This window comes from Paramisgurnus dabryanus, chromosome 7, assembly GCF_030506205.2.
Source record: "Paramisgurnus dabryanus chromosome 7, PD_genome_1.1, whole genome shotgun sequence".
NCBI lineage: Eukaryota > Metazoa > Chordata > Actinopteri > Cypriniformes > Cobitidae > Paramisgurnus > Paramisgurnus dabryanus.
In genome coordinates this window covers 2,382,366-2,404,506 of record NC_133343.1, presented here as the reverse complement: position 1 = coordinate 2,404,506, position 22,141 = coordinate 2,382,366, and the positions used below count along the sequence as shown (strand labels likewise).

The window sequence follows — 22,141 nt, the reverse complement described above, 5'->3', positions numbered from 1 at the left end:
TTACTCCATGTTAAGGAATGTACAATTGTGAAACTCACTACATATATTTAATACATTTGAATTAACCTAAATAGTGATTATTATTTAAAATAAAACTGTTTAGTGTTGAATAAAATAGAATTGTGTCTTTTCTACTGTAAGTGAGAGAGAGAGACAGAGAGATTCAAGACGATTTCAGTGTTGCAAACAGGAAGTTCTTTATCTTTGCTTAAGCTAAAGATGAGCAGTAAGGAGAGGTGTGAAAGACAGAGAGAGAAATAGAAAGAGAGAGAGAAACAGTTTAGGACGACTTCAGTGTTGCAAAAAGGAAGTTCTTTATATTTGCATAACCTAAAGATGAGCAGTAAAGAGAGGTGTGAAAAGAAAATTTACCTAGAACAAAGATGCATGTTGAGTCAGGAAATGGAAACGTAACACAGTATTTTTTATAGTGAAGGATAACAGAACAAACAATAGGCCAAAACATTCCTCAACATATCGGCGATTAGTAACTTCTTTCTATTATTTGCAACTTTTGTGCAATTTTTTTGACACCTCTAACCTGTTTATGACACCCTGGTCTCTTAGCACAGCTGTGTGTTCCTGTGTGAACATGTAAAAGTAAAAACAAACATAAATCTTTAAGTGTTTTTGTGCGTTCTGTAGATATAGGTTCATATAAGGTTTATATTAACAAAATAAAATGTGGCGGATAAAAAATGAGAACTATATTGAATGGCGGAAGAGCACTTAGTTTGCAGCCAAGTCAAGACCGAGTCTTTGAAGGGTCAAGACCGATTCCGTTAGTTTTCAAATAGAGTCGAGTTCGAGTCAAGACCAAGTCTGAGTTAAGACCAAGCCCTTTAGGAGTCGAGACCATGTCAGTTTTCATATTCATGATTTAATATCACTCCAGTTAATAATCAATAGTTAGGTCTACAGACTAAGCTAGATTGGGAATTGGTTAGAGCAGTGGTTCTCAAACTGGGGTCCGGGGCCCCCAGGGGGACTGCGAGATTGTGCCGGGGGGCCCCAGTTTTATGACATTTTATAAAATACATTAATTTATCATGAATTCTGTGTAATTAAACCTTAAAAAATAAGGCTACTAACCAACAGCACTACTTTGTATAATTGAATATGTTTTGTTTAATCTTTTAGAACAAATTTGTCTTAATTTTCTTTGAGGGGCCGCGAAGGAATGCACCGTACACAAGGAGGGCCACACACTGAAAAAGTTTGAGAACCACTGGTTTAGAGAAGCAGTCTTAACGTCTTAATATTGACTATGCTTTTACTATGATTAAAAAAATCCCTACCACATGCATCATCTTCTGCCTATTTTTCTCGAAATAAATAAATGGCTCTGATGGCAGTAAACTTGCATTGCACCATGGGATGTCATTTTCAAATCATGCCCGTCAACACTGCATTTTATTATTATTGTTATGTGGTGTGTGGTTTTTTTATATGAACATAAAAAATGCGTTGGTCTCAAGGACTCGGCCTGAAATTATGAGTCCTTCTCCTCCCACTGTGGTGCGAGATGAGTCAAGACGAGTCTTTGAAGGAACGAGTCCGAGACAAGTCCGAGATGGACTAGAGTACTACATCACTATTTAGCACAAATTTTTTTTGAGTGTAGTTCTCATTTTTATTCGCTAATTTTTTATTTTATTTTGTGCCACCATACTTACTCGTGTATGTAGTTTAAATAGGGAAAACATGGAAGTGTTTGGTGTCTTCTAAATTCATCCCTGTTTGGATCCTAAGGAATGAATGGGGCTAGGCTAAATGCTAACACATTCACGATGTGCTGTACAAAGATTAAGTGCACGCATTGAAAAAAGATAAGTATGTGTTAATTTGTCTAAATTGAGGTAAGAACATAGGAAAATATTGAAAAACGGTGGTGTTTTTCTTTAACATGAGATTAGCAGAAACACTGTGTGCTATCTGACCTTTAAAATAATGAGGAAATGTTATAAACTCACAGTGTACACTGCAGTCTCCAGGCTCACGAAATCACAGACAACAATATATGAATAATTTGTAAAGAATCCATGTCTGGTCATCTCGGATTTTGATATGGAGATAAAAATTAGGATTGGGTGTTTTTGATAGTTTTGCAGTATAATACAAGTGTATATTAGCCAGGATCTGGAAGCGTTGCAGGACAAGCAGATCATGGGTGTGTACTGTTGGAGGGGGCTCAGTGATCTGGCCAAATATTTTGCAATGTTTTTAAGTTACAGAACTATTGAAACCTCAGGGCGTGAAACTAATGAAGAACAGATGTCAAAATATTTATGTCAAACTGTTACAGTATAGATATAAAATATGTTTCTATAGATAATAACAGATTAAAATGTCTTTACCAAGATTTTGTAAAAAATAAAAATAATGCAAGTTTCATACTACACTCTTAAAAAAGGGTGGGTTTGGGGTCAGCATTTATTGGCAGAAAACTAGCAGTCAAAATAGGAAGAAGATGAAATGTTTTCAGATCTTGAAGTTTATATTAATTTTTAAACAACACAATAATAATGTTTTTACATGTATTTGACTACATGTACTGGAGTGAACACTGTAAGGGTTTGTCATGTTTGTTTAGTTATTAAAGTTGAAGTTTTAATATGGATATTTCTGCATTGTCTTTTTTTAACACACAGGGTGCGGCACTTCTCTTTTTCGAGATTTGGCAGTACAGACAACAAAGAAAACAGCACAGTTTAATGGATTTTATTTTAAGAACGTTGTACGAGTAAGGTGAAGACTTAAAAATTTTTTTAGATGTTGTATTACATTATTTAGCATCTAAATCAGAGTAAATGTATGTTACAAGCACATTATTATTACTGTTATTTCAGTCAAAGTTGCCCTTCTATCAGCTTGAATCAGTCGGCCCATTCTCCTCTGACCTCTAGCATCATCAAGACATTTTCGCCCACAGGACTGCCGCATACTGGAAGTTTTTTCCCTTTTCACACCATTCTTTGTAAACCCTAGAAATGGTTGTGCGTGAAAATCCCAGTAACTGAGCAGATTGTGAAATACTCAGACCGCCCATCTGGCACCAACAACCATGCCACGCTCAAAATTGCTTAAATCACCTTTCATTTCTCATTCTAACATTCAGTTTGCAGTTCAGGAGATTGTCATTGACCAGGACCACACCCCTAAATGCATTGAAGCAACTGCAGTTTGATTGGTTGATTAGATAATCGCATTAATGAGAAACTAAACAGGTGTTCCTAATAATCCTGTAGGTGAGTGTTTATGCAACTGCAAAAATAAGTTAAATAGGTAGAGAGTTAGAATTTCAATATCTAGAAAGATAGCAAAGTAATCTGTTACAATACATATCAAAATGTGCCTTGCTAAATGCATAATAACACCACTAATGCCACACTGGTTAAAATAGTGATACTAGTACTCAGATAGGAAATGCCTTGGCACAAATACAACAGCACAAAAGATATGACCGCACAGCAAAAACAGCAATTTCACCTTTATTGTCCCAATACTTATGGAGGTCACTGTACATGTATGAAGCAAGATTATGACAAAGAGATTTAACGACGGTTTTCTCATTTATATGGAGCGTTTCCAAATGATATATGATGGATGTAATTATAAAATCAATCATAACTCAAGACACGATCTACAACCCATTGTGCATAAATAAATACCTGTAAAAAATATAGTTTAAGATTGTCACTAAAATGTAATTATATTATTGCAAACAGTATCTATGCCACCCAAGTAGTGTGCGCTGATATATTTTAAGAAAACAGGAAACTCATCTGTGGCTTTGCAGATGGTTACTGTGTGTGTTTGTGTTTGCATGTGTGTGTGTGTGTGTGTGTGTGTGTGTGTGTGTGTGTGTGTGTGTGTGTGAGTAGGGTAGAACAGAACTGACATAAAATCAGATCTTGTGTGGAGGCGAGTACATCTTTCCTAAAAGGTAAGACAATATGAATATCTTTCTCTGCTTATGTTTTATGACAGTCAGGCGTGATTAGTACCAAATAAGGGTTACAGGTCTGCTGTTCTTCTTGAATTATAGGATCTTCACGTCAAAATGTCTAAAGCAAATTACTGGACATTCTGGAATGAGTGAAGGAGATGCACAAATTGAGCCTTTACATTACATACAAAAAGATCTGTTAAAGTATTTAGAACGTTGTTAAGGACGACTAAAAAACAGATTGAAATGAAATACTCCATTGAGAGTCCATGAATGGACAGAAGGTGCGATAAAAAGAGCTTGGGAAGAAACACAACAGATGAATTGGCAAAAAAAAGGTCATCTGGCTGCTGCTGCCAACCACAAGTGGTGTCAGAAAGCAAGAGATGAAACAAACCTCCTCAGCAACATCGCACCACGGCATAAAGACCTAAACGGGGAAAAATGAAAAACATCTCTGTCGAACATACGTTGATGGCGTATAATCTAAAGCCTAGGTCTTACATATAATGCATTATTATATTTTGAAATATAAATATGTAAACAAGGACTAGATACAAGTTTCTTAACACACGCATGTTCACTGGCGCCAATTTCTTTTGCTAGGTAGGTAACTAAGAAATGGCAGACGCTCTGGAGTGCCCAAGCACGGTTCTGGCTAGAGGGGATACAACTACGGCCAAAACTAGCAAAATGTTGGGTTTAGTGTTAGGTTTAGGGGAAGAATTAAAATGAAAACAGCGGTTCTGACTACACTGTTAACCCAGATATTGTCTTTACTTAAACAATCAAGTAAACATCACTTAATATTAATAATAATTAATAATAACTTTCTGTTTTGAAGCCAAGCTTTAAAAGTTTAGTTGATTTAACTTTTAAGCTTACAAAATCCATTAAACTGAAACATTAAAGTAAAATGAACTTAAAATTGTTAGTTCATCTTGTGAGCAATACCCATAATCCTTTGCGCCTGAATATTTTAAGCTTTTTCACAGAATAAAAACTGATAAGAACTTTCACTACTTAAATATTTGTTAATAAAATGTCATATACTGTAGGTTCAATCTTATATTATTGATGTTGTTTTGTTATAAATTATAATTTTGTGAAGTCACCGTTCAGGTGATCAGTATTTCCGTACATGAACCCTGTTCAGAAAATTTTATCGTATTTCTCTCCACAGTACTGACAATGTATGTCAAAAACATAGTTTTGTGTGTGTTTCTGTGGAGAATCACGTTTATTCAATGATTGACTTAAAGTCAGTGATTCATTTTGTGTTATAATACCACATCAAAAGTAATGTAAAGTGATAAAAACAAAAGTTATATGCAACGAGTTTCCTCACAAACTTCTAGTAATGTCAACTAATCCGGGTTAAGTGTGCAGGAATATTGGAAGAAATTAAAACATTAAGTCTAGTCAACTTAAAATTGTTGTTAGAACAACTTATATGTTTAAGTAAACTTCACTTAAAGGTTTTAAGTATCAATACTTAAATTTTTAGAGCAACAAGTTACCTTCATTTTTTTAAGTAAATTAAACTTATCCGGACTTACAGTTTACAGCTATAGCCTAAATCCTGTGAAATGTTGGATTTAGGGTTAGGTTTGGTGGTAGATTAAGATGAAAAAGCAGCACAAGATTTTTCTGTTGTATCCCCCTTCTAGCCACAAACCCCAAATGCTTTGAAAAGTATGTATCAGTGAATGATGCATGGTCAGATGCTTATCTTGTACTGTGCGTACTGTACTGCTAGCATGAGCTACTAATCTCTTCATGACCAAAATGATCTTTGTCTAGTTCTTCAGGAGCTTCATGCAAATACAAATGTTTGTGGAGGATTTCACAGCTGCAATGCGTTAAACTTTGACATAAATTTAAGATCTTCCTTTATATAACATACACTTCTGCAAATTTTGGTGATACCCAAAAAGAAGAACCCAGCAGTTTTATAGTGAATGATACGAGAACAAACTTTTAGCAACATATCGATGCTTAGTCCAGCAGACACACCCTACTCTCAAAAATGTGGCTAAACAGCACTAAAAGTGTTCATAATCAGATGGGAAATTAATTTTTAGTGCTAAACATCACATAACACCTGTGTAGATCAATATTGTGCAACGTTGAACCATAAGTGTACTTTAGTCATACTTTAGCACCACTTTAGGCTCTACAGGGGTGCTATATAGTGTTAAAAACGGTTCCCCTATGATTTTTTACTTTTAGTACTATTTAGCGCATTTTTGTTGAACATGCCTGATCTCTTATAACATCACATCTGTGTGTCCCTGTATTGTCTATATATACAATATAGAATATATATTGCAAAAATAGAGCAAAAAAGTTACAAGTTGACAAGTTATTTTTGCACTCCTTGCAAGATAGAAAATGGGAAGTAGATTAAAAAACTCCATGTTCAAAATATTATTTTTTATGTTCAGTGAAATAGTTTTGATAATATCTAATATTTGATATACTGTATGGCCACGATTTATTTACAACATTTAACTTTGTGTAAAATCAAGTGGCTCAAGGGAGAAAGATTTTAAAACAAGTGCAGCATTTACAGAAGTGACAAAATACATATTCACATTTATGCATTTGGCAAATGCTTTTATCCGAAGCGACTTAGCATGCTTTACATGTTATCAGTATGTGTGTTCCCTGGGTTTGAACCCATGACCTTCTGTCCTGCTCTACCACTGAACTATAAAGGAGCAAAATATAAAACAAAGGGAAAAAAGGAAGGATTTTAAAATAATCTGTAAAAACCAAGAAACAGATTTTGTGGTGAGAGGGGTGGAGATTGTAATAATGGGGGGACTGAGGGAGGGCTCAGTGATCTGGTCAAATACAGTTTACAATGTTTTTAAGTTTCACAGCTATTGAAAGCTCTGGGCGTGACACTTATTAAAAACAGCAGATGAAAAGAAGATCTGTGGAACTGGACTATATAGATTTTAATGAAGAAACCAGCACAGTTTCTTTAAGTTAGCAGAATTTCATTTTTCATTTGTTTGTGAAAATATTACAGTGAAGTTTGCTTGAGTTTATAAGAACGCTGCATGAGCAAGGTGAGGACTTTAAAAGCTTCTTTTCACTAACAATGCAATGTAAACAAAGACTGTCATATTGCATTAGCTCATTATTTAGAATAAAAGAAAGTCAATTAAATAAAATAAAAAAGATAAAATAAATGTATGTTACAGAAATGTAACACATAAATGTTTCTGAGTAGATGCAATAGTGCAACTATAATTATAATGCACGTTATTGAAAACATTTTATATATGGAGCTTCACGCTGTTGTCAGATCAATTATAATTTAAATAGGGTATAGAATAACCATTTGAAATGTATAAAAAGGGTATTTTAGAGCATAATTTATGTTAATTTTTCTCTCTGTTTGCATGTGATAGAAGAAATGCAGTTTCTTCTCCAACCAATTAAATAATGAACTATAGAAAACATGGGAGGAAAAACTATGTCTAGAAAGACAATACAATGACTATAGTGCTAGATAGTAGCCTACTACACCTCAAAGTCTTGTGTTTAGATTAAGTAAATAAGTATATAAGAATATAAGAAATAAGAAATAAGTAAAAAATATAAATTGAAAATGTTTAAATATTTAAGGTCTTTCCAATTTTTAAAAGTTTGTAACATTTTTTAGGTGTTACCAATTCTGGCCCGGCTCCACGAGGGGGCAAAAGGGGGCATTGCCCCCTCAGATCTGATTTGTGTCCCCTCTGTTTCATTTTTGTATTCATGGTTACAAATAAAATGTTCAACCTTTTGAGTTAAATAATAATTTAACCTTATCCTCATATGGGATTTAGAATGTTCACTGACGTGACATTACTGCCAGATTCAAACGTCTTTCGCGTTTGTTTGGCGCTGAGCTAGACGGACGAGCTCAGCGCTGTCATATAGCAACACTATGCAGTGTTTTCATAATGATTATTTTAGATTTCAGACATTTTAATACACATAAACAAGCACTGGTAAAACAATAGCCTCCATTTAGTTTGTAAAATACACACTGATGTCTGTGGAAGCAGCAATACAAATCTATTTAAATAAGATAATTTGCAAATAATAAATAAATATTATTTTCTAATAATTTGCCAACGTTTATAAAACAGACTCTCTGTAATAACGTAGAAGACGTGCTGAAACAGTGGAGACGGCAGATGATCATGATGTTTATAATGTTTCTGGCATTACATTTGCTGCAACTCGCGGACGCTGTAGATACACAAAGATAAAACCTAATTGAAGGGAATATATCATGAAAATCTGACTTTTCCATGTTTGAGTACTAAAATTGTGTTCCCAGTGCTTCTATAAACCTAGAAAATGTGAATAAAACCATTAACTAGTCTTGGTAAACCATTCTCTGCAAGCATGTGGAAGAATAGGTAATTGAAATGTGGCTCCCCTTATGATGTCATAAGGGGATGTTATTAAGTAACACTGCCCCTTAATCTGCACTATCCAACCACTGCACTGCCATTTAGTGCAGAGAGAGAGAAAGAGAGAGAGAAAATAATTGACAGCACAGTTGAGTTTCAATTTAAACAAACCACTATTATGGTGATCAGTGTTTGCATTTCATCAGCTCATTTGCATTTAAAAGGACACATCCAAAAACGGCACATTTTTGCTCACACCAACATTTTTGCAACTGGCATTTTTACCATGCTAATAATCTATCTATATGGCATTTTGTGATAAAACTTCACATGCGCACTCTGCGGACACCAAAGATTTATTTTACATTTTTTTAAATCTTGAAATGTCCCATTTAAAGTGTTTTTTAAGTTGGCAAGCAATCAGTTGTATTATTGCACTTTGTATTTGTGTTGATCAGTAAAAGTAATTTTAAACTTTCAAACAGCATTTAGAGGAAGATGATGCTAATTCTGTCATCTTAAGTTTCACTTCGCCTGCTTAAGGCTTTTCACACATCCGCTTTATGATTTGACGAGATATGAATAGCCTATTTGAATAAAAAAATATGAAAAACAATTTACTCTCTTAACTCTTGACAATTTATTTGCCCTTTATTTTACATGTATGATGTGTAAAACAAGAATGGCATAGCTTAATGAATTAAATGTGAAAATTGTAGTTGTTGCGGTTGCTTGTCACCCATGAGGTTGGATGGTCAGTAGTGCGGTAATACAGGTGGTTACCGCAACAGCAAAACAGAACAACATAACCAAAGCACTCAGTTACCACTCTAGGCATTTATTATGTCTATGTGTGTGTGGTGCTCGACGCAGGAACTGGGGATCACTACACATGAGGTCAGAGTTCGCAGCACGCAAGGCGAACACACGTCAGAGATTAACACGGTAGAGAAGAAAATTTGGAATTAAGTCATTCTTTTTCTAAATCTGTTTTAGTGGATCAGATCATAAGTTAAGACCTAAGACATGAACATTTTCTATTATATGCCCCCTGCTCTTCAAGTGGCACCTGAACATCACCAAGAGAAATCTTTTTGAATCAAAACATCTAATGATTTAGTTAGGAGATATAAACACTTATCATATAATGTAAATATGTGTGTGTGTGCAGGTTACAACAGAACAGACTGAACTGAATCAGATCTTGTGTGGAGGCGAGTACATCTTTCCTACAAGGTAAGACAATTTGAACATCTTTCCCTGCTTATGTTTTTATTACAGGCATAATGAGTACAATATAAGGGCTTGAAGGTAACCATAATATTTATGACTAATAAATAAAGTGGGCATCTTCTTTCTTTCTTTGACATAGAAGAGTTGCTGACCAAACCTTTTTGTCTTTGCTTTTCTTCTTAAATTATAGGATCTTCATGCAACTACAACTCCGTCTAAGCTCAAAGAGGATTTAACTGGATCAAATTCATATGATTCTCCAGCAAAAACACAAGATTATTTAAACAGTGCAGTATACCTGAAAAGTCTAAACCCAGAAAGTGGAGGGAAATGACAGAAATGGATTCAGAAAATAACAAAAAAGAATCGAAAAGAAAGAAATTAGCTCCAGATAGTGGTTCTCGTGGAATCTATATCCCTCTTTCTGAATTCACCAATCTATCACTAATCACTAATCCCAAAGACACCAATATACAGAAAAAAAACACTAAGCCTAAAGAAGAAAAAAGGCTCGTACTTATAGACGGAGAACCCACATTTCAAAATCAGGATAATGATCAGAACTTGTCAGGGAAAACGTCTCAAGTTGTGCAGCACGACAATGAAACCAATAATGCTGCATTGGTGTTTGAGATACTCAACAAAGAAACTATAAAAGGGCCTGCTGTACAATCAACCTATCGTTTGGACCGCAAGCGGTGCCAGAAAGCAAGAGATGATACAAACCTCCTCAGCAACATCGCATCACAGTATGAAGACCTTAACCAGGAAAAATTAAAAGATTTGGAGGAACTCTGTCGACTATACGTTCAAGGCGATTATTCTAAAGCCTATATATACACTGGTCCACTTTACCATACTAAAAAAGACATAACAAAAAAGGAAAAGAAGAAAATAGAAGAGAGGTCAAAGAATGGGAAAGCTCTGCCAACTTATTTCTTTAAGATCATCATTCTGGAGAAGGATAATGGAGAACGCGAGCTTAAATGCTATGAGATACCCAATGAAGGAAAAGGACAAGGACAAGAAAAACAACAAGAAATACAACACCAAAAACAACAAGAAACACAACAACAACAAAACAAACAAGAAAAACAACAAAATCAACAACAAAAACAACAACTAAAATTACAACAAAAACAAGACAAACAACAACAAAAACAAGAAAAACAACAACAACAACAAAAACAACAAGAAAAACACCCAAAACAAGAAAAACAACACCAAAACCAAGAAGAAACACAACAACAAAAAAACCAACAAGAAAAACAACAACAAAAACTACAAGAAAAACTACAACAAAAACAAGAAAAACAACAACAAAAACTACAACAAAAACTACAACAAAAACAAGAAAAACAACAACAAAAATTACAACAAAAACAAGAAAAACAACGAGAAAAACAAAAACAACTACAACTACAACAACAACAAAAATTACAACAAAAACAAGAAAAACAAAAAGAAAAACTACAACAAGAACAACAAAAACAACAAGAAAAACTACAAGAAAAACAAGAAAAAGAACAACAAAAACTACAACAAAAACTACAACAAAAACAAGAAAAACAACAACAAAAACTACAACAAAAACAAGAAAAACAACAAGAAAAACAACAACAAAAACTACAACAAAAACAAGAAAAAGAACAACAAAAACAGCAACAAAAAGAAGAAAAACAACAAGAAAAACAACATGAAAAACTACAACAAAAACAACAAGAAAAACCACAACATCAAAAAAAAGTTACAATAAAAGACATTGAAAATGAACTTAGCAAATTCAGTAGAGATATTCATTACATCGAAGAAGTCTCTGGACTGACGTTCACAGAAAAGAATCAAGAGATTCTGAGAAAAAGAGAGGAAGTAATGGCAGTGAACTTCAGAGAAGACGATAAAGACACCATGAGTAATCCAACACATAAAATAGTTGAAACAGTTAAAATAATCCCTAAACAAAATACATTACACAGTGAGGTGTAGTCACAGGAAGAATTGAATCTTCTGGAGTCTAAAGACATCTTATTTACTGGGTAAGATCATGCCAAAGACTGACATCAATGAGAAAAACTTTGTGGGACATAAGTCTGGATTTCACAAACATGAAGTGATTCTGTGTTATTGTATGCTTATATTAATTCAAATATATTCTGTTTGCTTATATATATTCTAATCTGTCTGGATTGATTCTGCAATCTGATTATTTGGCAATTAGCGAGTTTGAATTGGTTTTGAAATCTGTACATTTATCTACACACAGTGACTATATTTCCTATATTACATCATTTTAGGTAACCACATTATATCTTTGCATTGTGTGGTATCTTAAATAAAGAAACATTTAACTGAGTTTTGTGTTTCCTCATTATGAAAGTCTGTGGGCCAGCTAACAGACTCATTAAACTGGACCATACAATTATACGCACACATAAAGCACAAACTTTTGATTATATAACAAATCCATAATCTCAGTCATATTTTTCTTTGGGTCCATTCATACAGCAGCAAAATCCAGCAGTCACTTTTTTTCTGCGTTTATATCTGTATGCACAGAGATATTAAAGTGTCCATATTATGAAAAACTTTTTCTGGGTTTTGGGGTGTTCTTTTGTGTCTCTGGTGCTTCCACACACATGCAAACTTGGAAAAAAAATCCATCCATGCTGTTCTCTGCCTTGAGACTTAGATTTCAGGTTTCAAAATCAGATTTTTTAATTTTTGTTTTTAATTTGAAAAAACGATTGAACCCATAATACACGGACCCATCATATTCCAAGATTTTAGGCCCTCTTGCGGGTGCAAACAGACAAAGAAACACCAGAACAACCATTTTTCAGCTATTTTTAATGATGTCTTTCGTCTTTTAAATAGGAAATAAAGACAATGTTGCTTGACGAAAGATCAGATAGCCTATAGGCTAATTCAAAATAAGACACGCAAGTGTGGCAACAGCAGCTGGTCCGCCATCTACTGGCTAAAAAAATATTGGCCCATGGCCAAATTTACTTGCACACCCCTTCATTACAGTATCCCACGGCCGTTCACATGTTACGTCTAAAAACGTGTGTTAAATGCGGGTCAAGGCGGGTCTTTCTTCCATAACGCTTTCGTGGCGTCTTTCGTAGCTAAGCAACCATGAAGTAAACTTTTTTCTACGGCTTTTAAAGTATACTCAACCGTGGCTACACGCAGATGGCCGTGTTCAACACGTACGCAATACAAATTATTTCTTATTTAAATTATTGCTCTACCAGGCCGTCAGGGCAGCACAGATTCATGACATTTACAGTACATTTAAAAATTTAGTATAGATAAAGAAAAGTTTCGGATCCACCATTGCAAACAAAGTTTAGAACAAACAACAAGAAAACAAACACTATGGTGACGAAAATGTTTCACAGCTTTCTGTTCTAAGAAGTGAAAACAAAAGAAAAAAGATGATATACGTGTGTGTGTGCAAATGCTGTCTATTGCCTTTGTGTAATTGTTTGTAAAATTCATACAGTTATCGGAGTTATACCGTATCGACCGAAATTTAGAAGTATATACAAATTTTGCCCATATCTTCCAGCCCTACATTCAGGGGCGGAGCTACGTCGTGGCCAGGTGGAGCCCAAATCAACATAAATTGTATGTTACTTTTACTTAAAAAATTAAGTTAAACAAGTTATCTCAGCTTTTTACAAGCTAAATCATAAAATAGGTTTAATTGACTTGCAAAAACAAGTTATTTCAATTTCATGCTGCTTTTTATTTTATAGTGTAAGGGGATGGGTGAAGTGGAAATTTACTAAGAATAAAGATGAGAGACATGCCAGGAACTTGAAACTTTATTAGAAAGAGGAACAAAAACTGAAGGTTATTTAGAGTGAAGGATAAAATAACAAACAAAGGGCAAAAACATTTTAAAACATATCGATGCTCAGTCACTTCTCCGTTCTATCATTTGCTGATTTAATATTTTTTAGTTAATTTTTTATTTATTTATGCATGCTCCTGTGATAAGATGCCACACTTACAATAAGTAATTTTGTAAAGTTTCATTTCTGCTGGATTTTCCACAGCTAGGCAAAGCAAGTTTATTTGTAGCCTATAGCACATTTCATAGACAAAGGTCATTCAAAGTGCTTTACATGAAAATCTAAAAAAAAAAACATCTGTAAAACCATTTAAAATGTACAATAAACATAAATGATATTTTAAAATAACAATTAAAAGAAAATGAGTATGATTTTAATAAAAACAGTTTAAAATATGTTAAAAAGATTCCAGCTACAGGTGGCATATTAGCTAAATGCTGACACACCTATGTAGGGGTAGGATTAGGATAAAAAGGCAGCGCTCATCCGGCATGATAACACAAGATTTTTCCGTAGCTGTATCCCTTTTGGCCACAAACCCCAAGCGCTTTGAAAAGAAGGAGGAAAACAGCGCTATCATGTATGTATCATTTAATTAATTTAATTGCAATTCATTGCCTTTATGCGGTTAATTAATAAACAATCGGTATCTGCCTTTCTCGTTCTATTGCCGATATACCGATGGTTTCAAATTCATCAAAAATCGGCAGATAAATATCGGCGGCCGATACATCGGTGCATCACTTATGACAAGTTATTTTCGCACTCCTTGAAGGATAAAAAATGGAAAGTAAAACTCCATGTTCAAAATATTAATTTTTTATGTTTAGCGAAATATTTTTGATAATATCTTATATTTGATACTGTATGGCCCAGCTTTATTTACAACATTTACTTTAACTTTGCATGAAAACAAGTCTATTGCAAGGGCTCAAGAGAGAAAGATTTTAAAACTAAAAAGTGCAGCATTTCCAGAAGTGACAAAATACATTGACACATTTATGCATTTGGCAAACGCTTTAATCCAAAGGGATTTACCATGCTTTACATGTTATCGGTATGTGTGTTCCCTGGGTTTGAACCCATGACCTTTTGTGCAGCTAATGCAATGCTCTACCACTGAACTACAGTATACAAGAGCAAAATATACAAAACATTATGATGGAAGAAAGTATTACAGACTAAAGCCAAAAGAGAAGAGACTAGAGGACTACACACACAAATACGCACACAAATTCATGCACACCCACAAAACACAAACTGACCTAAACTTTTAGTAACCTAAAAACAGCCGATTATGTTTATAAACCTGGTCAGTAAACCTGCTCATCTTTCCAAACATTTAACTGATACTTTACTTATACTTTTTTTTTAAATAGACAGCAAGATCCAGATTTCCTTTTACTTACTAATTTAAAAAAGACCTTTAAAAAAATGAGGAAGGAAAAGTGTCTAGACAAGAAAAAATACTACGGTATGTAACATATTGACAAAGTAAAAATCTAAACATGCAATGTTTATTACACAATTAGCAAACATGCTTCACATACCGTTTAATAATTTAGATTTTAAAATAATCTGTAAAACCCAAGAAACAGATTTTTGTAGTGAGAGGGGTGGAGATTGTAATAATGGGGGGACTGAGGGAGGGCTCAGTGATCTGGTCAAATACAGTTTGTAATGTTTTTAAGTTTCACAGCTATTGAAACCTCTGAGCGTTACACTTATTAAAAAAAACAGCAGATGTGAAACAATTCTCTCTGTAAAGCTGTGACAATATAAATGATAGTGAAGAAACCAGCACAGTTTCTTTAAGTTAGCAGAATTTCATTTTACATTTATTTGTGAAAATATTACAGTGAAGTTTGCTGTATAACTGTACAAGAACGCTGCATGAGCAAGGTGAGGACTTTAAAATCTGCTTTTCACTAACAATGCAATTAAAAGGACGTCTTATTGCAAGATAAAAAAATAAATGTTTGTGACAGAAACGTAGATGCAATAATATGAAAAGCAGAGTTGTATAGTACTTAAGTATTTGTACTTTCTGCATAAAAGTACATTTTCATTTAATCGTATTTTATTAGTGTTTTTCTTTGGAAAACATACATTCCAAAACACATTATCATAATTTTTACTCCACTACATTTTATAATTTCACGTTTTTGGTTTATATTTAATATTTCAGTACATTTAACATCTAGTAATTTTTTGTACTTTTACTTAAATAAAAAAAAATCGTACTTTTACTCAAGAAAGTAAAAGTAAATCATTTTTATGTAATTAGGCATTAAATCAATTTTAATATGCAATATATAATGAATACACAGTATGATTCTATGCTTTAGAATGTCGTGAAAAAAAATTGTAAAGAAAAGTAACTTTTTTCCCAAGACAAACACTCTAATAAAGCACAGATGCTTGGAAAATGTAACTAAAATACTTAAGTATTATACACCTCTGATGAAAAGTTATTGAAAACATGTCATACTGTGAAGCTTTACGCTGTTGTCAGATCAATTCTAATTTAATTAGGATATTATAGAATTTATAACTATTTAAAATTTATAAAATGTATATTTTAAAGCATTGTTCATGTGTAAATTTCCTGTGATAGAAGAAATGCAGTGTTCTTCTCCAACCAATTAAATAACTATTTAAACTATAAAAATCATACTGTAGAAGGAAAAAACAATGTCTATAAAGACAGTACAATGACTATAGTACTAGATACTACAGCTCAAGATCTCATGATTTGAGATTATTATTACATTATGAATATTTTATTTAAACATTTTGTGCGCCACGAGTTGCTATACTCAAAAACACTCAAAAACAACCCAGATAACCGGTACAGAGTTTTAGTTGCGTTATTTTTGTCAAATTGATGTTTTACCCACACTGCAAAAAGTCCTTTTTCTATTTAAAGTGAAAAATATAAATTGAAAATGTTTAAATATTTTAGGACACCAGTTAAAAGATTTGTTAGGTGTTACCAATTGAAGTAAGTTAAAGCAGCTTTGACTATTTAAAATGTTCAGTTTTGAGATCGCCTTACACCTCCATATTTTGGCGCTCTAACTCTAACTTTATGTGCAGCATCTCATTTTATAACATCAACACAACAAACGATGTGTGCAGAGCAAAAGTTGAAGTATACAAATTTATAATCATTAGAATTGTCAAAAGTGGCGATCTCTGCAGAAAATATCACTCGCAAGTTAACATTTTTGGTCGCAAATGCAGCATTTTTTTTTGTGCAGTATGGAGCTCGGTTTAGTCATATGTGAAAATGGCAATCTTTCTTGGATTCACATTAAAACAGTCCAAACAGCCTGGGTCTCACTAAAGATTGCTGTATAATTTCCCTTTAACCCTTTTATCAATAATGTTACCACCCTACCCCAAACCTTACCCTAAACCCAAACATGTTTGGGTTTACAAAAATGTTAAAAATATGTAATGTATTCTTTTTATATATGCAACGTAACAGACAGAAATTGAATAAAGCAATAAACCCCGAGAAGCAGTGGGTTACCAGTGCATTTTATAACAGCTAAGGGGCGTTGTTAAACCCCCTTAGCTGTTATAAAATGCACTGGTAACCCAACGCTTCGAGGGGTTTATTGCGTTTATAAAACGGTTACTTCATATGCATAACGTTAGCGGGATTTTATAAAATAAAACCCATAAAAATTGTAATTATATTAGTACAAATATTACTCTTCCGCCAAACAAAGTAGTTCCTCAGAATCAAGTGTGACTGAAACAGAGCGCAGTTCCCAACCAACACAGACACAGCAAAGACACAATGAAAATATGATTTAAGACTGTGGTGTTTATTTTATAAATCACCATTCATCTAATTCATACATTAACATTTATATCGTGCAACTGTTGAAGTGATGATCAAATATGTTTGGAAGCATGCTGAACTCTTTCCACGTCAGCGTTTTTTTTTTTTTTTTAAGTTGCCACCCAGTTTTAGTTTAATGCCTTCCAGAAAATTATCTTCTTTATATAAACATAAAATATCAAATGAAAGAACAGACCATCCGCTTTGAAACAAAAACAAACAAAAAAACATTTCATCCTACCTTCATTTGATCTCTTATCACCTTTCAAATTTTTTTATTAAAAGCGGAGATAATTCCATTTTTGTGAAGAACTTTAGTAAGAGATCAGATTCAGACGGAGCCATGAACAGTACTACACGGTGTTTTCAGTGAATGCGTCAGTGTTTAAGTTGGGTAAGATCGCCACCCAGTGGATAATAGCGGACGTATGAACTTGAGTTATAAAATCCTCAGACAACGTTTTCTCTTTATCGACGAGATGACTCAACAATATTTATTGACATTCATCTGGATATCGCCATTAATTGTGCAATTGTAGACAAATTAAAAATATGATTTAAGACTGTGGTGTTTATTTTCATAAATCAATACGCAGTAACAGTGGCGCAGTGATACTTATGTAATGTGGTCTGAACCGTGAGGTTACCGGTGTATTTTATCACGGCTTAGAACGCGTTTCAACCAATCAGAATGAAGAACCAGAACTGCCCGTTTTATAATAGATATTTTAAGCCGATAATACAGTCCTAGCCAAAAAAGTTTATAAAATAATTTACATAACAAACAGACAAGTGTAGTCACAATAATTTATTTATTGTGAAATTTCAAAAGCAGTACCAAAAGTAGTTAAAAATGACGATGTGCTGCAGCAGCAGTCCTCTCTGGAATATATGATGAAGTACAGAGAAGTATTAACGTTATTAATCCACAAGAATGGTAATCCAGCTTCTCTTTGTCAAGGCGCACATTTTACATCTCAAAAGCGCATTGCCTAAAAGACAACGTCGCAAATCTGTGATGTAGCACGCAAGAGTTGCACAAGTTTAGGCCAGTACAATCAGCTTGTCTGAACAATAGCAGAAAATCATTAATCTTTCTTGTGTGTGTGTGTGTGTGTGTGTGTGTGTGTGTGTGTGTGTGTGTGTGTGTGTGTGTGCGTGTGCGTGTGCGTGTGCGTGTGTGTGTGTGTGTGTGTGTGTGTGTGTGTGTGTGTGTGTGTGTGCGTGTAGGGTACAACAGAACAGACTGAACTGAATCAGATCTTGTGTGGAGGCGAGTACATCTTTTCTAAAAGGTAAGACAATTTGAATATCTTTCACCTCCGTTTATATTACAGGCATAATAAGTACAATATAAGGGCTACAGGACCTTGAGGGTAACCATAAAACTGAGCATCTTTTTTCTTTCTTTGACATAGAAGAGGTGCTGACCAAACTTTTGCTTTTCTTCTTGAATTTTAGGATCTTCAGGTCAAAATGTCTAAATATCAAATTCCTGGATATCAGAGTAATCCTAATGACACTCTGCATAAAAGAGGAAGAGATGCACCAAATGTGCCTTTACATGAGATACAAAAACAACTGCTTGAGTATTTAGGAACTATTAAAGATGTACGAAAAGCTAAAGAGAAGATTGAAGAGAAATATTCCATTAAAAATGGGTTGTGGTCAGTAAGTCATATTAAAAAAGCTTGGGGAAAAACACAACGGATGGATTGGCTACATGAAAAAAAGAGAAAATACTGGTCTATCGTGATAATAATGCAAATGTTACAACAAAGTAACATCAATATACTATTACAACAACATCACCCAGATAGATCAACAAAATGTAAAAAACGACCAAATTCTAAAGAGAACACAAGCCAAAACAGTGATCCAAAAAAACCTAAAAACCATAATTGCAAGCAAAATGACAAAAACACTAAAATAAAAAATGGTTCTGAAGGAATTCTTATACCACTTTTAATGTTTTAAAACACTGAACCGCCACTGGCAATGGAAAACACAGATCACATATCTAGGATTAAACTGCTAAATGGAGAACCCACATTTCAGAATACACAGGTAGTACCTACACGATATCAGTTGTTGAATAAAACGTCTCATGTTGTGAAGTACGACAATGAAACCAATAATGCTACATGGGTGTTTGAGATACTAAACAAAGAAACTATAGATGGGCCTGCTACTGTACAATCAGAATATCGCTTAGACTACTCAACTCATAAAGATCACAGAGCACCTGAGAGTTTGAAGAAATATACTAAAACAGGCTTCCAAAGAGGTCATCTGGCTGCTGCTGCCAACCACAAGTGGTGCCAGAAAGCAAGAGATGATACAAACCTCCTCAGCAACATTGCACCACAGCATAAAGACCTTAATCAGAGAAAATGGAAAGATTTGGAGAACCTCTGTCGACTAAACGTTCAAGACAATTATTCTAAAGCCTATATATACACTGGTCCACTTTACCATACTGAAAAGTACATTACTGAAAAAGGCATTACAGAAGAAACCATTGTAGAAAAGGAAAAGGAGAAAATAGAAAGCAGCATGAGAGATTTTATGTCAAAGTATGGGAAAGCTTTGCCAACTCATTTCTTTAAGGTCATCATTCTGGAGAAAGATAATGGAGAACGTGACCTTAAATGCTATGAGATGCCTAATAAAATAGAAGGAGAAGAAGAACAAGAAGAACAACAACAACGAGAAGAAGAACAACAACAACGAGAAGAAGAACAACGACGGCGACAACGAGAAGAAGAACAACGGCAACAACAAATACAATGCATTGAAAACAAACTCTCTAGCAACAGTAAAAATATTGATGAAATCGAGAGAGCTTCTGGACTGAGATTCACAAGAGAGATTCCAGAGAATTTGAGAAACAGAAAAGTAGAAGTGACAGTGGAATTCAAAACAGAAGAGGAACAAAAGAATATTCCAAATATTGACATAATCCCTATACATTATGTGCGGAGTGAGATGTAGTTACAGGAAGAATTGAATCTTCTAGAGTCTAAAGACATCTGTGATGAAAAATACTCTACCATTGATTTCAGATGCAGATGTTTGTGCTTCTCTCCTCAACCAATCCAAAGGGGGAAGTTTGACTTTAAAATCAAACAACATATTTTCAAATGTATTACACAGCTCTCTGAAATACTCTGACAATGACACTTACAGTAACGTCTCTATATTCACTGTAAACCACTGCATTTTGAGACGCATTGCTTTAATAATGCCTTCATCATGAGTATATTTTAGACAGTATGATTATTCTAGACATTAAATCCTTATATTTTTCTTACACAATATATTAATTATGCCTGTTTGACATTTACAGTGTATAGCCATGTTAAAGTCATGATGCTGATGGTGAGATATGTTTGATAAACTTTTAAATGTTTGGATGCAGAATACTGATCCTCTGTTAAAGTAGATTTTTTTGTTTTTCACTTATTTTAGCCTCTGATTGTTTCACTGGAGATTGTTCTGATTAATCTTAAACTGTACATTATGTAAAGAACATACTGTTAAAATATAACCTTGATAACTTTAATATTGACTGAGTAAGGTCATGCCAAATATCGAAGTCAATGAGTAAAACTTTGTGGGACATAAGTCTGGATTTCACAAACATGGACTGTACTGACAGCATAAGTGATTCTGTGTTATACAACAGTTCTTTCTGGTTCTCGAATCTGATTGGCTAAGAGCTATGCGATATTGTGCTGATAACGGCACTGTAACCGCATCACCTTTCGTATCATTCCGCCACCTAGTGAATGGAGGTCCTAAGCAGGCTCATCTCTGAATGGAAAAACACAGACGCGCTGTTTTGAATCACTCTCCGTGTGTCTCATTAGTTTACTTGCTCATAAATCAGTCTGTGAATCCCCAATCGGAAGTAATTATTCTGTCAAAGATCAGCGCTCTTGGATGTTACGTTAAAGTTAATGGGAGAAATGTCTTGTCACATCGTGTGGACGATTAACACTTGGAAAGAGGAATATAAACACTCGTTTTTTTCTGGAGCTATATCTTTTATCAGAACGCGAAAACACCGTGGAAATGCAGGTAAGCACCGCAGCTTTTAAATGTGGACATTGATCATTTACTTTATCGTGATGTGACTATTAAAACATGTTATGAGATATCGCCACTGGTATATTTATAAGCAGCATGCAAAAACATCTCTCTGACACTTATAAAAAACCGTTTTGTATAGTACTGACAAGAACAAAGTTTAATAATAATCGAGTGCTCGTATCGCGTTAAGATTAAATGAGAAAGCAATAGTAATGTTATACAAGTATAGTTTTATTAACTTTTACCTCGCGCCAAAACAATAACAACACAAAAGACACTAAATATGAATAAAAAAACAAGTAATAGTTTGATCATGACACCAAATACTGCTGATTTGGTCTCATTTTGACGATCATAAACAAACAAGGCCAACACGAGAGCCAGGAAATCCCAGTCAGAGATGTAGCCCAGAGAGGGCGGTGGTCAGCGGGGCGAGTAAACACTGACGTCCGCTCATGCTTTGGTTCTCATTCGTACCGAATCTCAGTAAGCAAACGTTCAAACAGGCGCTATCTTTACTAATCGACTGCAGATTTAAATATAATACATATACATTCTCGACTGAACTAATCTTAAAACTACACTTTGTGACCAAGAAACGTTAATATAAAGAAACGCCTATCCGTCCATTGAGTTATTATGAGATTCAAAGCAGCCGAAATTTTACCTGTCATTCTGGCCGCCCTCAAATCCGTGGCGGAAGAAGTAGTTCTCAAACAAAGAG

The 22,141-nt window shown here is 34.2% G+C and overlaps 1 protein-coding gene across 4 annotated transcripts; it reads left to right on the top strand.

Moving 5' to 3' along the window:
- Positions 1–3,885: 3,885 nt before the first annotated feature.
- LOC135783209 (endonuclease G, mitochondrial-like) lies at positions 3,886–20,997 on the top strand. 4 transcript variants are annotated; one of them, XM_065293846.2, is made up of 3 exons: positions 3,886–3,946; positions 9,542–9,606; positions 9,794–11,626. In XM_065293846.2, exon 3 carries the CDS (start codon positions 9,934–9,936, stop codon positions 11,587–11,589), a length of 1,656 nt encoding a protein of 551 aa, XP_065149918.1. In that variant the 5' UTR covers positions 3,886–3,946; positions 9,542–9,606; positions 9,794–9,933; the 3' UTR covers positions 11,590–11,626. The 4 variants fall into 4 exon arrangements, with proteins under 4 accessions (XP_065149918.1, XP_065149920.1, XP_065149917.1 ...); XM_065293848.2 differs by lacking the exons at positions 3,886–3,946; positions 9,542–9,606; positions 9,794–11,626 and adding exons at positions 6,734–7,029; positions 18,553–18,617; positions 18,784–20,997; XM_065293845.2 differs by lacking the exon at positions 3,886–3,946 and adding an exon at positions 6,825–7,029.
- The last annotated feature ends 1,144 nt before the right edge of the window (positions 20,998–22,141 follow it).